The 22,576-nt window shown below is 43.3% G+C and overlaps 1 protein-coding gene across 1 annotated transcript in view; it reads right to left on the reverse strand.

Annotated features, from left to right (window-relative positions):
- The window catches only part of LOC122929143 (sialic acid-binding Ig-like lectin 12), a 151,497-nt gene that overhangs the window by 120,640 nt on the left and 8,281 nt on the right, over positions 1–22,576 (reverse strand). The window contains exon 3 of the mRNA XM_044282637.1: positions 1,617–1,991. Within this exon, the coding sequence (XP_044138572.1) occupies positions 1,617–1,991 (375 nt within the window). The remainder of the gene's footprint in view (positions 1–1,616; positions 1,992–22,576) is intronic.

Consider the following 22,576-nt stretch of genomic DNA (forward strand, 5'->3'; position numbering starts at 1 on the left):
CTCTGTCACTGGGCTCAGGGCAGGGTAAAAAGATTGTGCCCTGCACCCACAAAACTAAATGTATGTAGATTGCTGGGTTCAATTGGAGTTCTGATTAAAGGTTCTCTCCTATTCTCTCCCTCACAGCAGCAGCATCCTCTCCCTACACTGATCAGAGCAGAGTGATGTGCGGCGCTACGTGACTCCAGCTTATATAGAGGCTGGGTCACATGCTGCACTGCCCAATCACAGCCATGCCATTAATGTGCATGGCTGTGATGGCTTCTAAAGGCACACAAACTTAAAGCTTGTTGATTGGCTGTTCTGCAGCCTTTCAAAAAGCACCATTAACTCGCCGAACACCGAACCCAAACCCGAACTTTTACTGAAAAGTTAGGGTTCGGGTCCGGAATCCAAAAATCCTAAAGTTCGGTACGAACCCAAACTTTACAGTTTGGGTTCGCTCAACCCTAGTCCCTGTTCATTTTAATGTGTGTAGTCAGTGTTTTATCACGGTCCGTGGGTCTGTTTTTTTTAGCATGGATGCATGCTCTATTTTGTCCGTCCATCACGCCCATTATATTCTATTGGTCCAAGAAAACCACGGATGCCATCCATGTTGCATCCGTGTTTCATGGATCATTAAGAAGAGATTATTTGAAAATGATATTTCAGCTGTTCAGTGTCAGTGAAACACAGATGCAACACGGACAGCAAAAACAGACACACGGACCCAACACGGATCCTTCATGGACAGCTTCACGGATGCATCACTGACCACCTGGTCACGGATTTGAGCACGGACATGTGAATGAGGCTTAATACAGCACAGTACTGACAAATCTCATGTACTCTCTGCTTTACTTTGACCTGTTGTGCAGATGTTTAAATCTGCAGCATGTCTATTGTTTGTGCGATTCCGCTCCTTCTGTAGATGGTTTCCCCCATAGACTTCAATGGGGGTTTATTTACATAAATCTGCCGTAAAAAACACATCAAAACCGCTATAACTAGTGCAGAGTTATGTGTTTTTTGTGCAGTTTGGTGCAGATTTCTTGCAGATTTCATGCCCACAAATCCACGCTGTGTGCAGGAACCCTTTCTGTTTTATAGCAGAGCTCCCGACCTCAGGATTGGTGAGCGTCCCCCTGGCCAGAGCCCACCATTCTGAACATTATGGCATATTCTAACGATAGACCAGAGCAAGAGAAGATGGGAAAATGTCTTTAAGGCCTCATGCACACAACTGTTGTTTTGGTCCGCATCCGAGCCGCAGTTTTTGCGGCTCAGATGCGGACCCATTCACTTCAATGGGGCCGCAAAGATGCGGACAGCACTCCGTTTGCTGTCCGCATCCGTTGCTCCATTCCGTAGCACCGCAAAAAAAATATATAACATGTCCTATTCTTGTCCGTTTTGCGGACAAGAATAGGCATTTCTACAATGGGCCACCCGTTCCGTTCCACAAATTGAGGAAGGCACAGGGGCGGCTTCCATTTTTTTCGGATCTGCGGTTTGCGGACAGAAAAAAAGAAAGGGTCGTGTGCATGAGGCCTAAAAAGCTGTTCCACTATCCCCAAAAAATATCAGCTGTAAGGATTCTGAGTGGTCACCTCTGGACAATATTTTGTACTCACCGGTTACATTCACAGGCTGGATATCCTGATAGGTGAACTTTACGGGACCATCTTCAACTCTAAAATAATATCTTCCCTCATCTGCAGGCAATGGGTCTTCTATGGAATATGAGCAGTCTCCGCTGGACACATTTCCGGTCAGAAAGAAGCGTCTATTATATGACTGATGTTTAAGATTATTTTTAGAAGTAACAGCAGTTCCAGTAGCTCCATATTCATTGAAGATTTTAAACCATGTACCAGTGGTAGATATAGATAACTGTACATCACTGGGCACGGTAAATGAGCATGGAACATGGACACAGAGACCTCGCTGCACCGTCACCGATGGACTTGTATATATATTATATCCAGGGAGCAGTTCACAGACAGAACCTGTATAAGAAGAGACCGGGATTAGAAGAAGAATTGTCCAATTAGATGCATGTACTGTAAAAGAAATCAAAATGCTTTAACCCCTTCAGGATCTTACGATTTTCATTTATTGTATTTTTAGTTTTTCTCTCTGCCTTCCCAGAGCCACACTTTTTTTAATTTTTCCATTCACATAGCCATACGAGGGTTGTCTTTTGCAGGACACGTTTTACTTTCTAATGGCGTCATTTACTATTGCATACAATGTAGCAGAAAGCTGGAAAGTTATTCCATTTGGCAGTAAAATGTAAAAAATATCTGCACGCAGGACTTTTTTCTGTCTAAAAAAATGGATCTCAGACAGAAATGGCTCAAACAGATGACAGCCAAGGCAACAGGATCCGTTTGTTTACAGGATCCTGTTTTTTCTTTCTTTCTTTTTTTTTTTCTCTTCTTTTGACGGATTAGAATAACGGAAAGCTAACCGGTTATGTGAACTCAGCCTAAGGGCTCATGCACATGAATGTCTTTTCTTTCCGTGTCAGTTCCGTGTCGGGAAGGGGGGTTTGCGGACATACAGTCTGGAGCAACATATAGCTGAACCTTAATGGGTCCACAAAAAAAACGGAAGTTACTCCGTGTGCATTCCATTTCCGTAAGTCCATTCTGCAAAAAAAATAGAACATGTCCGCATTATGGACAAGGATAGTACTGATCTATTAGGGGCCGGCTGTTCCGTTCCACAAAACATGGACGTCATCCATAATTTTTAAACAAGTTTCCAAACCCGTACGTGGGAGAAAGGGATTGGGAAACCAAACTGAGATATTGGGAGGCATTTAGGATATTAACACTTAATACCAGAAATTATTGTAATTCTTTATATTGATTCTGTTTTTGTATAAACACAACACTCATATGGTTAACAAGGAGGTTTCTTCTTTCTTGGTTAGAGGAGTATTCCGATTACATTAAGTGATCCCCTATCAATACGATACTGTTTCTGCTGTATACTTTTGGAGAGCACAATGGGCACAGTATTGGGGGTGGCAGGACAGGGTGTTCAGAAGGTGCGAGTATGATGGAAAAGTAGGAATGTCTGTCAGACTCTGCAGAGATGAGAAGCAGCTGAAATAATTCATCATGGCGGTCTGGTCTGTACGGAGAATATGAGGAAAGAGAACATCAGAGAAGACTTCACTGGATGTAAGAGGTAAGCGGCGCTGTATTATCCTGTAAGTTTTGTAGCGCTGTATGTAATGTTTTCCAAGTCTGTCTTGTACGGTAGGGCTGGAGGAAAGGGATTACGTTGAGAGTTTGGCATGGGGGGGTGCTGTTTAAATTTTTGACGCAGGCAACAGAAAGGCTTGAGGAACTAAAAGTTATCCTCTTTCCTTTAACTAGGAGATAACTTAATGCAACCAAAATAGCTGTTTGGACACTGAGGGGAAGGGGGGCTGCACATGTGATACTTGGAGATTTAGTCAAAGATTTGCCCCAGATCTTACCCTTTGCATTGCATAGTTGAAATCTGCTCTGGAAAAAACACACTGCAGGTCAAATTCAGCTATAAAAATTTCCACACTGATGTCGATGAAAATCTCACCCGCTTAGGCTACTTTCACACTTGCGTTCGGGTCTCCGCTTGCGAGTTCCGTTTGAAGGCTCTCACAAGCGGCCCCGAACGGATCCGTCCAGCCCTAATGCATTCTGAGTGGATGCGGATCCGCTCAGAATGCATCAGTCTGGCACCGTTTGTCCCCCGCTCCGCTCAGCAGGCGGACACCTGAACGCAGCTTGCAGCGTTCGGGTGTCCGTCTGGCCGTGCGGAGGCAAACGGATCCGTCCAGACTTACAATGTAAGTCAATGGGGACGGATCCGTTTGAAGTTGACACAGTATGGCTCAATTTTCAAACGGATCCGTCCCCCATTGACTTTCAATGTAAAGTCAAAACTGATCCGTTTGCACTATCATGAACAAAAAAAAATATATATATATTTTATTTATTTTTTTCATGGTAATGCAAACGGATCCGTTCTGAACGGATCTAAGCATTTGCATTATAGGAGCGGATCCGTCTGTGCAGACACCAGACGGATCCGCTCTGAACGCAAGTGTGAAAGTAGCCTAAGCTGGTTGTTATTTGTTGTGGAAAGTTGGCATGGAAAAATGGCCTTAAGGCTTAAGCAATTATTATTTTTTTCCCTCATAGCGTCTAGTTTACTTTGTCTATCGATGTAGCTTGTTTTTTCACAGGGTGACTTGTGTTTTCTAGTGCTAGTATTTTGAGATCATTTTTGATAAGCTTTTATTATTGTTTTGGGAGAATGCCTAAAAATCAGCAATTCTGCATTGTTTTTTTGCATATTTTTTTCCCTGCTGTTCAGTGTACAGTAAAAAATAACAGGGTAACTTAATTCTTTGGGTTGGCACAAACCGGGAGGGAAATAGGAAAACCAGGAAGGAGGAAAAAGATGGAGGATCATATGGTACTAGGAGGAAGTGGGAGGAAGGTTTAGAGGCAGAAAGACAGCCTGATCAGTCAGGGAGCAGAATTCAGCCCGGTCCTTCATGCAGCTTGCTGCCAACTAGTTCTATATCACAGAATCCTGCAAAAAGCTCATAGTTTTCTTTATGAGCAGCCAGACAGCTTTTTATTTTTGTAAAAAAGTTCCTACAGTTCATAACTTATTGCCAGCACTCTAGCATACATTCTGCTCCAAACACTGAGCAATTGTGCATTACAAATAAATAAAAAAGTTTCAAGTTACCATTTGTAATTGAGCATTTCAGTGCATTATATTTGTGTTGCTGAATGTGTTCTATATTACTACAAAATAACAGGTATTTACACCAAAAGCAAAACTGCCCAAACACCAGTTTTATACCCGGGTTTTTAAAGGTGTTGTGTATTGCTACAAGACAACGAGTAGTCACAGCAAAAGCAATGCTGCAATAACTCAATTTTTCGCCCATAATATTAAAAATGTTGCATATTACTGTAAGATGGTGGGAAGTAGAAATAAGGGAACCACTCGAGATTTTGTTTGGTTATGGTTCTCTGAAGTTTTTTGAAAAAGTACAGTTTGGACCTGAATCAATTTGGACCAAACAGAAGTTGCTCCAATTGTCCTGAAAATTGGTATAAAACCCTCTCTAGTCTCCTAGGAAAACTTTTCTATTTTAGTTTATTTTTTATGAATTTATTCTTTCCCCCTCCCCAAGCTCTGGAACGCAATGACAACAATAGTAAATGATGTCTGGATGACACTGACATACATAGCTGTGGGTAAACACACATTTGACAATGTTAACATACAGCTTGTTTAACACCTTGATGACATTTTGCACCTTCGTGACAGACTTATTTTTGAAAATCTGGCATGTATCACTTTATCTGGTAATAAATTTGGAACACTTTTACTTATCCAATTCATTCTGAGATTGTTTTCTCTTGACACAGTGTACTTCATGTCAGTCATAAAGTTGAGTCAATATATTTCACCTTTATTTATGAAAAAATCCCAAATTTCCCCAAAAAGTGATACCTCATAAAATATTTATTACTTAACATTCCCCATATGTCAACTTCATGATGGCATGAAAATATTAAAATAAAAATTTTTTGTGACATTAGAAGGCTTTGAATTTTAGAAACAGCAGTGGCTCGTTTTTTGCAGCAAGAGTTGCCGTTTTTATTGGTACCATTTTTGGGCACATATGATTTTTTGATAATTCATAATTACACTTTTGGGGGCAAGGTGACCCAAAAATTGGTAATTTTGGCAGTTTTTATAAATTTATTTTTACGGCGTTCAACCAGGTTGTGTGATATTTTTATAGAGAAGGTTTTTACGGACATGGCAATACCTAATATGTATAATTTTTTCTTATTTATTTAAGTTTTACACAGTAATAGCATTTTTGAAACAAAAAAATGTTTTAGCGTCTCCATAGTCTGAAAACCATAGCTTTTTTTATTTTTTTGGCAAAGTGTCTTAGGTAGGGTCAAATTTTTTGTGGGATGAGGTGATGGTATGATTGGTTCTATTTTGGGGGGCATATGCCCTTTTGATTGCTTGATGTTGCACTTTTTGTGAAGGTAGGTGACCAAGAATTTATTTTTTGGCACTATTTTTATTTTGTTTATTTTTTCCCGGTGTTCAGCTGAGGGGTTAGGTCATGTGATATTTTTATAGAGATAGTAGTTACAGACACAGCAATACCAAATATGTTTAGGATATTTTATTTTAGTCATTTTTACCCATTTACAAATGTGTGTATATGGGAAAATGTAATTTATTTTATTTTTTACTTTTTTCATTTGTCTACACTTTTTTTATACTTTTTTGACTCAGATCCACTTGGTTCTTGAAGATCTAGTGGGACTGATGGCTCTACAATACACTGCAGTACACTGTATAGTATACTGCAGTGTATTTTCATTCACAGAAAGCTTGAGCAGGCTGGGTGTTTAAAAAAACACCAATTTTTGGCAATATCCTACATCTGACAAGCCTAGATGCCTGTGTAAGGCATCAAGTTGCCTAGGTAACCATCGGGACGCTGCCACAGCAGAGCAACGGCCTGATGGGAGGAGGGAGCTTCCTCCCTGTTAACCCCTTCCATACAGCGGTCCCTACAGACTGTGGTATTGAAGGGGTTAAACAGCTAACATCAGTGCCAGCACCGATGTCGGCCATTACACTAGATGTCAGATGTCTGTTACAGCTGACAATTTTCTACCACTCGACCACCCTGAAGCATTGTGGGGCGGGAAGGGGTGGGGTGTCGGTCCCCTCATTAGTACCTGGTCGCTCGGTCATCCTGAAGGGGGGAGATCGGGGCACAATACACACAGCAGCACAGCCCTTATCTCCTCAACACTCACTGAGGAGATCGGAGCTGCACTGCTGAACACTGTGATTGGTCAGTCAAATCTGACTGACCAATCACAGCAATCTAAAGGCAGGGACCACTGTGATTGGTACCCTGCCTGGTGCCCAGACAGCTCAGCTGTCCGTAGAACCTGTTATATGCCGGTGTCACAGCAAGTGTACTTGCAGTGACACTTTCATCTCATGACGTATTGTGCACATCATGATGCGGTAACACCACATCATGACATGCACAGTATGTGATTAGTCACTAAGAGGTTAAAAATACACTGCGCCAGCACATGTTATACTTTTTCATATTCCAAAGCTTCCAAAAAATTTCGGGCCCCGGGCCCGAACCCAAACTTTTCAGCAAAAGTTCGGTGTTCGTCGAGTTAATGGCGCTTTTTGAAAGGCTGCAAAGCACCCAATCAACAAGCGTTTTACTCTTGTGCCCTTAGAAGCCACCAGTGCAGCATGTGACCCAGCCTCTATATAAGATGGAGTCACGTAGCACTGCACGTCACTCTGCTCTGATTAGTGTAGGGATAGGATGCTGCTGCTGTGAGGGAGAGAATAGGACAGAATCTTTAATCTGAAGTACTTATTAACTCAGCGATCTACTTAGATTTTGTTTTGTGGTTGCAGTGCACAATCTTCTTACCCTGCCCTGGCAATACCCTACATCAGTGGCCTTTGCAGCATTTGTCAGTGTGCAATTTAAGCTTGAAATACAGCCATAATTTTCAGGGTTTTTTAAAAAACACCCTTTTTGGGCAAAATACTAAATTTTACAGCCCTTTCTGCATCTGTCAGTGTGAAATACAAGCTTTAGATACTGCTGTCATATTCTGTTATTAAAAAAACAAAATTTTTGGGCAAAATCCTAATTTTGCAACATTTACTGAATCTGTCATTGTTACATACAAGCTTGAAATACAATTATTTTATGGGTTTAAAAAAGCACCACTTTTTGGCAATACCCTCCATCTGGGGCATATGCAGCATTAGTCAGTGTGAAATAAAAGCTTGAAATACTGCAATAAATTTCTTGGTTTTAAAAAACACCCTTTTTGGGCAAAATACTAAATTTTACAGCCCTTGCTGCATCTGTCAGTGTGAAATACAAGCGTTAGATACTACTGTAATATTTTGTTATTAAAAAACACCCATATTGGGCATCACCCTACATATGGGGCCTATGCTGCATTTGTTAGTGTGGCATACAAGCTTGAAATACTGCAATAATATTCTGGGTTTAAAAAAAACACCCATTTTTGGCAATATCCTACATCTGGGGCCTCTGCTGCATTAGAGGAAAAATACTAAATACTTTTTGGGCAAAATACTAAATTTTACAGCCCTTGCTACATCTGTCAGTGTAAAATGCAAGCGTTATATACTGGTGTTCTATTCTGCTATTAAAAAAACACCAATTATGGGCCAAATACAAAATGTAAAGCCTTGGCTGTATCTGTCAGTGTGAAATACATGCGTTAGATACTGCTGTTACATTCTGTTATAAAAAAAAAACACCTATTTTGGGCCAAATACAAAATTTGCAGCCTTGGATGCATCTGTCAGTGTGAAATACATGCGTTAGATACTGTTTTTCTATTCTGTTTAAAAAAAAAAAAAAACATTTTGGGCAAGATCCAAAATTAACAGAGAATGAGGAGAGCATCAAATAAGGGACGTGGCACAGGTCGTGGTGCTGCTGGTGGAGCGCCTGTTGCAGGGAGAGAATGTGGTCGATCTGTGACAGCTACACGCACAAGTGAAACCCCTTCCTCAGGTGCGAGTAGGCGACAGAACCTTCAGCGTTATTTGGTCGGACCTAATGCGGCTCTACGAATGGTGAGGCCAGAACAAGTACAGGTGATAGTATATTGGGTTGCTGACAGTGCCTCCAGTTCCTTCACATTGTCTCCCACCCAGTCTCCTGCTGAAAGATCAGAGTTTGCCATCAGTCTTTCACCTCACCCCTTTGCAAATCAGCAAAGCAGTTTGAGCCCCAAGTCATGCAGCAGCTTCTTCTGCTTTTTGATAACTCTACTAGCAGGGTTTCCCAGGGCCATCCACATAGCCCTACCCCAGAAGTAAAAGAGATTGAGTGCACTGATGCCCAACCACTTATGTTTCAAGATAAGTACATGGGAGGACCACCGCAGCACGTCTCAGATGATGACGAAACACAGGTGCCAACTGCTGTGGCTTTCAAAAATGTGCCGACGGAAAAGGAGGGCAGGTGTGAAGACTGGGTGGAAGATGATGTGGAGGGCGATGAGGTCCTCGACCCCACATGGAATCAAGGTCATGTGAGTGACCTGTGTAGTTCAGAATAAGAGGCAGTGGTCGGCGGTCGCACAGAGCCACCAGCACAGCAGAAGAGGGAGCAGGGTGCAAAAGCAGAGCGACTGTCCCCTAGACAGTACGCCTTCTACTTCCCACTGCAGCAAGGGATGGAGCACACCAAAGCAAGCTCCAAGGAGTTCCCTGGCATGGCAGTTCTTCAGACAATGTGCTGACTACAAGACACAAGTGGTTTGCACGCTGTGCCATCAGAGCCTGAAGCGAGGCATAAACGTTCTCAACCTGAGCACAACCTGCATGACAAGGCATCTAAGTGCAAAACACGAGCTGCAGTGGAGTAGACACCTCAAAAAACAAGAAAGGTCTCTGGCTCCTCCTGCTTCCTCTTCTGCTGCAGTCTCGGCCTCTTCATTCACCTCTGGAGTGACAGTGCCACCTGCCACCCTGCAAACAGAGGATCTGCCAGCAACACCACCACCTGGAAGAGGAAGCACCCCCCTACCCACCCGCAATCGCTGGCCCTAAATGCCATAATTTCAAAATTACTGGCCTTTGAAATGCTGTCATTCTGTCTGGTGGAGACTGAGAGTTTTAAAAGCCTTATGGCGGTGGCTCTCCCACAGTACGTCGTGCCCAGCCGCCACTACTTTTCCCAGCTAGCCATCCCTTCCCTGCGCATCCAAGTGGGGGACAAAATTGGGTGTGCACTGCGCAAAGCCATCTGTGGCATGGTCCACCTAACTATGGATACGTGGACCAGTAAGCACGGTCAGTGATGTTATATCTCCCTAACAGCACACTGGGTAAATGCAGTAGCGGCTGGGCCTGAGGCAGATAGCAGTTTGGCGCATGTCCTTCCACCACCGAGGATTGCAGAGCGCTTCTCTTTTCCTCCTGTTGCTTTCTCCTCCTACTCTGCTTCCTCATCCTCTACCGCCTCCTGATCCAGTCAGTGTAACAACTTCACCACCAATTTCAGCACAGCCAGGGGTAAACGACAGCAGTTTTAAAACTTATCTTTTTGGGGGATGTGGAACAGCAGACCGATGAGTGATTGGTGCCAGTCAGTCTCAAGCCCGGCCTGGTGGTGTGCAATAATGGGCGAAATCTCGTAGCATCTCTGGAACTAGCCGGTTTGACGCACATCCCTTGCCTGGCGCATGTGCTGAATTTGGTGGTGCAGAGGTTCCTTAAAAATTACCACGATATATCAGAGCTGCTGCAGAAAGTGCAGGCCGTCTGCTGCTCACCTGTCAACTCTGCAGCGTAACTTCGGCCTTCCCGCTCGCCGCCTCATATGCGACGTGCCCACAAGGTAAAACTCCACCTTGCACATGCTGGCCAGACTGTGCGAGCAGCAGCAGGCGATGGTGGAGGTTCTGCAGAACAGTAACACTTCACCACCAATGACTGGGCCTCTATGCAAGACTTGTGTTCCTTGTTGCACTGTTTTGAGTACTCCACCAACATGGCCAGTGCAGATAACGCCGTTCTCAGCGTTACTATCCCACTTCTATGCCTCCTTGAAAAAACACTGCTGGCGATGATGGAAGTTGATGTGGCACAGGAGGAGGAAGAGGGATAATTTCTTAGGTTCATTCACAAGTGGCTCCGAGGGTGGGTTCCTGCACCCACAATCTCCAGGTACACAATTGTCAAGCCATGGCAAAGTTCTGGAGGATGACGAGGTGGAGGATGAGGAGGAGGACATGAAGGAGGAACCGTGTTCACAGCAGGGTGGCACACAAACCAGCTCATGGCCATCACTGGTGCGTCGCTGGGGGGATACAGAGGACAGATTTTTGGTGCCTCTGGGCAGCCTGGCACACATAAGCGATTACATGCTGCAGTGTCTCTGCAACGACTGCCAAGTTGCCCACATTCTAACTTGTGCTGATTACTGGGTGGCCATGCTGCTGAATCCCTGTTACAAGGACAACGTACCGTCCTTAATTCCATCACTGGAGCATGATCGTAAGATGCTCGAGTACAAGCGTATGCTGGTAGACGCGCTGCTAGTGGCATTCCCACCTGACAGCGGGGGCACAGTGGAAGCACAAGGTGAAGGCAGAGGAGGAGGAAGAGGTCTCCAACGCAGCTGGGGCACCACCAGCACCTCAGAAGGTAGGGTTAGCATGGCCGAAATGTGGAAAAGCTTTGTCAGCACACCACAACAACCAGCACCACCAGCTGATATGGAACATCTTAGTTTGAGGCAGTATTTCAGCAACATGGTGGAGCAGTATGTGTGCACACGCCTACACATACTGAATTACAGGTCTGCCCCCTTCAATTTCTGGGTCTTCAAATTGGGCACATGGCCTGAGCTTGCCCTTTACGTCTTGGAGGTATTGTCTGAACATGTGTTTAGCACGGCAGGGGGCGTTATCACAGACAAGCACAGCCGCCTGTCCACAGCCAATGTGGACAAGCTCACGTTCATTAAAATGAATCAGGCATGTATCCCACAGGACTTGTCTGTACCTTGTGCAGAATAGACATGTATATCGGCCTTACCCAGCCATTGTTATACTGCAGCGCAATTGCTCATTGTTGTATTTTTGATATTTCACACTCTTTTGGGGTGTACCCTAATTTAAAAATGAAAATAAAAAAATTCAATTAAAACCAAAAACCAGTGTTGGCTACCTTGTCCTCCTCCACCACCGCTTCCATCTCACCGCTACGTCCACTTCCTCCTTAACCTCCTACTCCATATGGACCTCCACCTCATACAGACGTGGACAAAATTGTTGGTACCCTTTGGTCAATGAAAGAAAAAGTCACAATGGTCACAGAAATAACTTTAATCTGACAAAAGTAATAATAAATTAAAATTCTATAAATGTTAACCAATGAAAGTCAGACATTGTTTTTCAACCATGCTTCAACAGAATTATGTAAAAAAATAAACTCATGAAACAGGCATGGACAAAAATGATGGTACCCCTAACTTAATATTTTGTTGCGCAACCTTTTGAGGCAATCACTGCAATCAAACGCTTCCTGTAACTGTCAATGAGACATCTGCACCTCTCAGCAGGTATTTTGGCCCACTCCTCATGAGCAAACTGCTCCAGTTGTGTCCGGTTTGAAGGGTGCCTTTTCCAGACTGCATGTTTCAGCTCCTTCCAAAGATGCTCAATAGGATTGAGGTCAGGGCTCATAGAAGGCCACTTTAGAATAGTCCAATTTTTTCCTCTTAGCCATTCTTGGGTGTTTTTAGCGGTGTGTTTTGGGTCATTGTCCTGTTGCAAGACCCATGACCTGCGACTGAGACCAAGCTTTCTGACACTGGCTAGTACATTTCTCTCTAGAATTCCTTGATAGTCTTGAGATTTCATTGTACCCTGCACAGATTCAAGACACCCTGTGCCAGACGCAGCAAAGCAGCCCCAGAACATAACAGAGCCTCCTCCATGTTTCACAGTAGGGACAGTGTTCTTTTCTTGATATGCTTCATTTTTTCGTCTGTGAACATACAGCTGATGTGCCTTGGCAAAAACTTCGATTTTTGTCTCATCTGTCCACAGGACATTCTCCCAGAAGCTTTGTGGCTTGTCAACATGTAGTTTGGCATATTCCAGTCTTGCTTTTTTATGATTCGTTTTCAACAATGGTGTCCTCCTTGGTCGTCTCCCATGTAGTCCACTTTGGCTCAAACAACGACGGATGGTGCGATCTGACACTGATGTTCCTTGAGCATGAAGTTCACCTTGAATCTCTTTAGAAGTCTTTCTAGGCTCTTTTGTTACCATTCGGATTATCCGTCTCTTAGATTTGTCATCAATTTTCCTCCTGCGGCCACGTCCAGGGAGGTTGGCTACAGTCCCATGGATCTTAAACTTATGAATAATATGTGCAACTGTACTCACAGGAACATCTAGTTGCTTGGAGATGGTCTTATAGCCTTTACCTTTAACATGCTTGTCTATAATTTTCTTTCTGATCTCTTGAGACAGCTCTTTCCTTTGCTTCCTCTGGTCCATGTCGAGTGTGGTACACACCATATCACCAAACAACACAGTGATTACCTGGAGCCATATATATAGGCCCAATGGCTGATTACAAGGTTGTAGACACCTGTGATGCTAATTAGTGGACACACCTTGAATTAACATGTCCCTTTGGTCACATTATGTTCTGTGTTTTCTAGGGGTACCATCATTTTTGTCCATGCCTGTTTCATGAGTTTATTTTTTTACATAATTCTGTTGAAGCATGGTTGAAAAACAATGTCTGACTTTCATTGGTTAACATTTATAGAATTTTAATTTATTATTACTTTTGTCAGATTAAAGTTATTTCTGTGACCATTGTGACTTTTTCTTTCATTGACCAAAGGGTACCAACAATTTTGTCCACGTCTGTACATGAAGATATATATTTTTTAATTTGTACGTATTTTTTTTAATGTCATTTGACTAATTTGCCTGTTAAATTTTTGGGTGAAATTCACAAATTTTTGGCAGCAATTTACCCCTGCTCTACCTAGTAGACAGGTAAATAAATTTCACTAATTTGTCTGTTACATTTTCGGGTGACATACGCCAATTTTTGGCTGTGATATACCCCTGCTCTACCTAGTAGACAGGTTAATAAATTCTACTAATTTTTCTTTGAAATTTTCGGGTGACATTCAACAATTTTTGGCTGTGATGGACCCCTGCTCTACCTAGTAGACAGGTTAATAAATTTTACTAATTTTTCTGTTACATTCTTTGGTTGACATTTTACAATTTTTGACTAAAGGTGACAAGGACAAAATTTTTAAAAAATCATCTGTTCCATTGGTGGGTGACATTAACCTATTTCTGGCAATGAAAAACCCTTGCTTTGCATAGGTGACAGTTACTTAAATTTCAAAAATTTAACTGGCCTTTTCATTCGATCTTTCTGCTGTAATAACTTGTCCCACATTTCCGCTCCATCACATTGCAGCCATTGACCTCCCTTGGAAGTGGTCTCCCTTTCTCACGCTCCGTCTCCGGCGTGGAACCCTGATTCACCTCTAACCGTGAACAACATGGTAGGCACAGAAAAGAACATCGAAAGTTGAAGAGAAGATATCCAATTGGATTGTGGATGTCACGGGGATGTGCGATTAGGCAGAAGTTATCTAGAGTTAACAAAGCGTCAGCAGGGCTTCTCCTGTCTAACGGTTTCAAATCCAAAATACCCCAGTGACATTCCCTATAATTCTTAATTAATCATTCCAATAACAGGGTATCTCAAGAGTCCTGTATTATTATTTATCGTCACTACCTCCCCGAGTCGGGAGTGGGTAATTGCTGCTCGCTCCCTCCTTTCGTTCAATTCTTCTGGTTCAAAAATTTGTCCCACATTTTCGCTTCAATAACTTTTACCATATTTCCGCTCGATCAATAAAAAATTTAATCCATTTATCTCCCTTGGATGTGGTCTCTCTTTCCTCTCCAGTGTGGAACCTTGATTCGCCGATCTACACTTTTGTGAACCTGTATGCCCCCAACACCAAACAGGCCTCCTGGTTTTCTAGCATTTCCCAGACCATTGAGTCTTTCAAAGACGGTATTGTGGTACTGGGAGGCGATTTTAATATTGCGCTTGATCCACAATTGGACTCATCCTCTCATAAATCAGTTCATTCACTGAGCTCATTAAGACGGATAAGAGATATCTTATGGGGCTTGCACCTGGTAGATTCCTGGCGTACTCTGCATCCAAGTGATGTAGATTTCACCTTTTTCTCACACGTCCATAATACATACCATCGCATTGACTATTTGTTTATTTCCAAGGAGCACCTCCAGCACTGTCCAACCGCCAGAATTGGTTCTATCCATATATCTGACCTTGCGCCTGTTTTCCTTTCAATTACAGCCCCCGCACGCAATACCAAATTTTTTAACTGGCGCCTCAATGAGTCAATTATAGGAGATCCCAATACTATTACTAAAATTTCCTCTCTATTAGATGAATATTTCAAGTTGAATAATCACTCTTCTCTTTCTCATCAGACCCTTTGGGACACTCATAAACCCTTTATAAGGGGACACTTTATTAGCATAGGATCGCACGTTAAGAAACTTAGAGAAAAAAATATAGAAACCCTCCTTTCCAAAATTAAAAACCTGGAGCCCCTACACAAACGTTCTTTAGCTAATTCACATCGTCAGGACCTTTCTAATCTTAGAGCGGAACTGAAAGCGTTATTGGAACGGAGGGAGGCTAGCCCTGATCTGACACATCCCAACAAGTTTGCACGTTTGGCAGATGAGGGGGATGTCAGTCCACGGATGGCACTGCCGCAGCCAGACACTTCCTCTGCCAGTCAGGGAAATGCCAGCTCCGGTAAGCAGGGGACCAGGAGAGCAGGGCAGGCCAGACAGGTGCTGGTAGTGGGAGACTCAATTATTAGGGGAACAGATAGGGAAATCTGTCACAAAGACCGTGATCTCCGAACAGTGTGCTGTCTTCCTGGCGCTAGAGTTCGACACATCGCGGATCGGGTTGACAGATTACTGGGAGGGGCTGGAGAAGATCCAGCGGTCATGGTCCATATCGGAACCAATGACAAAGTTAGGGGTAGGTGGAGAGTCCTTAAAAATGATTTCAGGGATTTAGGTCAAAAGCTGAGGGCAAGGACCTCATAAGGTAGTATTTTCCGAAATACTACCTGTACCACGGGCCACACAAGAAAGGCAGCGGGAGATTAGGGAAATTAACAAGTGTCTCAAGAACTGGTGTAGGAAGGAGGGGTTTGGGTTCCTGGAGAACTGGGCCGACTTCTCTATCGGCTACAGGCTCTATCGTAGAGACGGGCTGCACCTCAATGGGGAAGGGGCAGCTGTGTTGGGGAAGAAGATGGCTAGAAGGTTGGAGGAGTGTTTAAACTAGGGACTGGGGGGAGGGTAATTATGTTATAGAATGGGAAGATAGTGCAGATAGAGACCGGGGGCAAGGTAGTGAGACTGGGGGAGGAATGGAAGGAGGGACTAGAACAGTTCAGAAGGAAAGGTGTAGAGTAAAAAATATACATAAACCTCTCAAATGTATGTATACTAATGCCAGAAGCCTGACTAATAAAACTGGTGAACTGGAATTAGTGATGTGTGAGGAGGACTATGACATAGTGGGAATAACTGAGACATGGCTGGATGATAGCTATGACTGGGCATGTAATGTACAGGGTTACAGCCTGTTTAGAAAGGATCGTCAAAACCGGAGAGGGGGAGGGGTCTGCCTTCATGTAAAGTCCTGTTTAAAGACCACACTCCGGGAAGATATAAGTGAGGGACATGAACATGTGGAGTCACTGTGGGTAGAGATACATGGCGCTAAAAACAATAATAAATTACTAATAGGAGTTTACTATAAACCACCTAATATACCAGAGTCCACAGAAAATCTACTACTAAACGAGATAGACGAGGCGGCAAATCATAATGAGGTGGTTATTATGGGGGACTTCAACTACCCAGATATAGACTGGGAAACTGAAACTTGTATATCTCATAAAGGAAACAGATTCTTGGCAATAACCAAAGACAATTACCTCTCCCAATTGGTTCAGGACCCGACTAGAGGGACGGCCATACTGGACTTAGTATTAACCAATAGGCCTGACAGAACAACAGACGTGCAGGTTGGGGGACACCTGGGAAATAGTGACCACAAAGTAATAACCTTCCAATTATCATTCAAAAGAGCGTTTCTACAGGGAGGAATAAAAATACCAAACTTCAAAAAAGCTAAATTTAGCCAACTAAGAGAGGCCATAGGCCTAACTAAATGGGATAAAGTCCTCACAAATAAAAATACAGCCACAAAATGGGATATCTTTAAAAGCATCCTAAAATCTCATTGTGAGAGGTACATACCGTATGGGAATAAAAGGTTAAGGAACAAAAAGAAACAAATGTGGATAAACAGAACTGTAAAGAAAGTAATAAATGACAAAAAGAAAGCATATAAAACACTAAAACAGGAGGGGAGCACGGAAGCACTGAAAAACTATAAGGAAAAAAATAGAACATGTAAAAAACAAATAAAAGCGGGCAAACTAGAGACCGAGAGATTAATTGCCAAAGAGAGTAAAACTAACCCTAAAATGTTCTTCAATTATATAAATGTTAAAAAGTATAAATCTGAAGGTATCGGCCCGTTACAGAGTAATGAGGGGGGGAGTCGCAGAGAGCAACGAGGAGAAAGCAAAGCTGTTAAATATTTTTTTCTCCAATCAGATGACATGCCGAATGTTGAAATAAATTCCCCATTAAAAGTGTCCTGTCTGACCCAGGAAGAAGTGCAACAGCGACTTAAAAAGATTAAAATAGACAAATCGCCAGGACCGGATGGCATACACCCCCGTATCCTAAGGGAATTAAGTAATGTCATAGCCAGACCCTTATTTCTGATATTTGCAGATTCTATGTTGACAGGGAATGTCCCACAGGATTGGCGCATGGCAAATGTGGTGCCAATATTCAAAAAGGGTCCAAAAGCAGAGCCTGGAAACTATAGGCCGGTAAGTTTAACATCTGTTGTGGGTAAACTGTTTGAAGGTTTTCTGAGAGATGCTAAGTTAGAGCATCTTAACGGAAATAAGCAAATAACGCCATATCAGCATGGCTTCGTGAGGGATCGGTCATGTCAAACTAATTTAATCAGTTTCTATGAGGTGGTAAGTTCTAGACTTGACTGCGGCGAATCAATGGATGTCGTGTATCTGGACTTCTCCAAAACATTTGACACTGTGCCACATAAAAGGTTAGTATATAAAATGAGAATGCTTGGACTGGGAGAAAACGTCTGTAAGTGGGTAAGTAACTGGCTCAATGATAGAAAACAGAGGGTGGTTATTAATGGTACACACTCAGATTGGGTCAATGTCACTAGTGGGGTACCTCAGGGGTCAGTATTGGGCCCTATTTATCAATGATCTTGTAGAAGACTTGCATAGTAAAATATCAATTTTCGCAGATGACACTAAACTGTGTAAAGTAATTAACACTGAAGAGGACAGTATACTACTACAGAGGGATCTGGATAGATTGGAGGCTTGGTCAGATAAGTGGCAGATGAGGTTTAACACTGACAAATGTAAAGTTATGCACATGGGAAGGAATAATGCAAGTCACCCGTACTTATTAAATGGTAAAACACTCGGTAACACTGACATGGAAAAGGATCTAGGAATTTTAATAAACAGCAAACTAAGCTGCAAAAACCAGTGTCAGGCAGCTGCTGCCAAGGCCAATAAGATAATGGGTTGCATCAGAAGGGGCATAGATGCCCATGATGAGAACATAGTCCTACCACTTTACAAATCATTAGTCAGACCACACATGGAGGACTGTGTACAGTTCTGGGCTCCAGTGAACAAAGCAGACATAGCAGAGCTGGAAAGGGTCCAGAGGAGGGCAACTAAAGTAATAACTGGAATGGGGCAACTACAGTGCCCTGAAAGATTATCAAAATTAGGGTTATTCACTTTAGAAAAAAGACGACTGAGAGGAGATCTAATTAATATGTATAAATATATCAGGGGTCAGTACAGAGATCTCTCCCATAATCAATTTATCCCCAGGACGGTGACTGTGACGAGGGGACATCCTCTGCGTCTGGAGGAAAGAAGGTTTGTACACAAACATAGAAGAGGATTCTTTATGGTAAGAGCAGTGAGACTATGGAACTCTCTGCCTGAGGAGGTGGTGATGGTGAGTACAATAAAGGAATTCAAGAGGGGCCTGGATGTATTTCTGGAGCGTAATAATATTACAGGCTATAGCTACTAGAGAGATATCGTTGATCCAGGGAGTTATTCTGATGCCTGATTGGAGTCGGGAAGGAATTTTTATTCTCCTAAAGTGAGGAAAATTGGCTTCTACCTCACAGGGTTTTTTTGCCTTCCTCTGGATCAACTTGCAGGATGACAGGCCGAACTGGATGGACAAATGTCTTTTTTTGGCCTTATGTACTATGTTACTATGGAAGCTAAATCCGCTAAATACTACCTAAACTCGCAGAATAAATTTTTTGCTCACGGAGGTAAGACTACCAAGTTCCTGATGAGTAGAATTAAGGCGAGAAGAGATGACAACTATATACATCAGATAAGCTCACCCAATGGAGAGATACTTTTCTCTACAAATCAAATTGCCAATCAATTTAGAGCTTTTTATGAGGAGCTATACAACACCCCCCCCCCCCTCCCCCATCCTCTGAATCCCATCTGTCTTTAATCTCCTCCTTTCTTCTTGAGGCGAACACTCTCCTCACGGTTACTGAACCACAAAAAAATCTCTTGCAATACCCTTCTCTATTGAGGAGCTATCTGTAGCTCTCTCCCAAAAGCCCTTAGGTAAAAGCCCTGGCCCCGATGGTCTCCCATCATCATATTATAAAACATTCAAGAACCAATTACTCCCGCATCTTCTTAGTGTCTGTAATCTAGCACTCCAGGGTAAATCTCTATCTAGAGATATGACAACAGCACACATAGCACTGATTCCCAAAGAAGGGAGAGACCCTAAATTATGCCCTAATTATAGACCCATTTCCCCTTTTAAATATTGACCTCAAACTCTTAGCTAAAATGCTGGCTAACCGCCTTGCAAACTTCCTTCCCTTATTGGTACATGGGGACCAGGTGGGCTTCGTCCGCAATAGAGAGGGCAAGGACAACACGACAAGGGTTATCAATGCATTATGCCATGCCAAACATACTTCCTCTCCTCACTTTTTACTTAGCACCGACGCTGAAAAAGCGTTCGACAGAATTAACTGGACATATATGAGGCAAGTATTGGTGGGCTTTGGCCTACCTGGTCCCTTTGTCCAAGCAGTCTTTGCTATGTATGCACAGGCCACAGCCCTAGTAATGGTTAATGGAAATCTCTCTACACCTTTCCACATCCACAACAATACCCGACAGGGTTGTTCCCTATCCCCTCTCCTATTTGTTTTGGCAATGGAACCCCTCCTAGCTACACTTCGAAATGACCGCAACATTAAGGGTATCCATCTGGGAGGAAAGGAACATAAAATTGCGGCATTTGCCGATGATGTGATGATTATGACGACAAATCCCAAAACCTCCCTAATTAGCATACAAAACCATCTACAACAATATAGCTCCATCTCTAACTTTAAGATCAACGCAAGTAAATCACTGATTCTATCTTCAGGGCTGCCTACTCAAACTAAATCTCTATTGATGGAAAATTCTCCTTTTAATTGGTCCTCCTCCACTATCACTTACCTAGGAGTTAAAATTAGCTCACATATCCCAGACCTTTTCTCACTAAACTACACTCCCCTTAAAAATTCCCTATTTAAAGCTATAGACAACTTACAGGCTAGGGCACCCATGCTCTCCTGGTTTGGGCGTAAAAATCTTCTTACCTCATTAATCCTGCCGCGCCTAACATACCTCCAACAAGTCCTTCCAATCCCTATACCTAAATCCTTCTACACATCCTTGAAACAAAAATTTAGATCCTTCATCTGGAACGGTAACAAAGCTTGACTCTCCTACAAACGTTTAGCCTATCCACGTCAGCTAGGGGGCATTGGTCTTCCCGACCCGGAATTGTATGGGAAAGCTATATTATTGGCTACAGTGGTGGACTGGCTCCGCAACACTAACCATAAACCATGGGTAGACCTAGAATAAAGCATACTAGGCTTACCGTTTCAGACTGTCCTTCTGGGTCACCACACCCCCCCACATACACCACTGCCTAATTACCCAATTTTAAAATCAACATTGGACGCCTGGAGGTGGCTGAACTCCTTCCACTGTTCAAGTCCCTTCCCCTCCCCTATTATGACAGTTGCAGACGTTCTAGGCACATCCTCTCCAACTTTATTACAATCCTCTTCCAAGCTGATCAGATCTTCCTCCTTACCTATCAGCAGTTTCCTGGATTTTCCAGGAAAGCTGTTAAAGACAGATGCCCTACATGCCTTACTTAACCCTCACCCATGTGACCTTACCCTAATCCCACACATCAAATCATTTCTAACAAAAAACAATGCTAAAGGGGAACTTCTTCGTCCAATAGGTTGGTTTGAAGCTCTCATTATCACTCCCAAACCTCCAAAAAAGCTAATTTCACAAATACATAGCAAACTGCGTGCTACACCCCTCATTTCTAAACCGCCTTTCATACGTAATTGGGAAAGAGAAACAGGGATAACCATACCTATGACTGTACTGCCAGATATATTCAGCCTCCCCCACAAGGCCTCTAGATGCGTACGCATCCAGGAAAATGGATACAAAATTTTAACCCAATGGTATATTACTCCAGCTAGATCTTCTCACTTTACTGAATCCTTCCTCCATATCTGGTGGAATTGCCCAGTGTGAGGAATATGGATTAATATTTACTCTCAGCGATGTCCTCACACCCCCATTTGCTGACAGACAGCAGAGGTAGGGAAATCCACAGGATTTCCCTGCTTCAAAGCCCCCAGCCCTGATTGTAATGTGATGCACCTCTTGGCATGATTCAGTGTACATGCAAAATAAGTTTCCACCCCCCCAGCCATCTGAGTGTCATTTGGCCAGGAAGACACCCCTCAGGGGGTCCAGGCTTCAAGGAGAAGGTCACACCTCTGTGCACCAGTTTGGAGCCACCTGAATCTGCAGGAAAACCCCCTGCTGTGGGTATCTGCTCTTCCCCAGGATCAATGAGACTTCCCAGACATGTTGGCACCTACCGTTCATAAGGAATTATGAAACGCCTGGCCATCGCAGGCGCAAACCAGATACATATTTGTGTCCCGGTGGCCACGAGGTACGTTCCCATGGTCTTTGTTTGCTGGTACACAGTTGGGGTAGGGAGATACCCATATCTCCCCATAGAAACCACATAACGGTACCGGGTTTGGGCTCTACTTGTAGCCGGAACCCAGGCAGTTCCATTAGTCCCAGAACCATCTCCCTGTGACCCTCTGGTCTGGAGCTATGAACCCTAATGGGTTTTGTGGGTCATTTGCTGCCAGCCCAGAAGAGGAGGAGTTGACCCCTCCCTGAGGCAGGGAGGGGATGGGCCAGCTATAGGTTAAAAGTATAGTGCCAGCAAGTAGGCGGGTCTTTCTCTGAAGAGGGGTCACATCCTACACATGTGTTTAGAGGGACCCAGGAAATAGCAGGAGACCACGGCCCTTCATGTGGACTCCAGCAAAAGAACATCTCAAAGGAACTTTCATCATACTCGGTAACTGACTTTCACACTGCTTAACCCTGTTGTAACCATATAACCTGTAATATGTAACCTCAGACCACTGTATATATTGTCTGTGTATATTGTGTCATATCTAGTGTGCTCTTACAGCGATTAAATCTATAATTTAATCTTGTGCTATCTTGTATCTCGATCACGAATCCCCACGTCCATGTTTTGGCCTAGTTATAAGCTAC

Source organism: Bufo gargarizans, chromosome 2 (genome assembly GCF_014858855.1).
Source record: "Bufo gargarizans isolate SCDJY-AF-19 chromosome 2, ASM1485885v1, whole genome shotgun sequence".
In the NCBI taxonomy this organism is placed as follows: domain Eukaryota; kingdom Metazoa; phylum Chordata; class Amphibia; order Anura; family Bufonidae; genus Bufo; species Bufo gargarizans.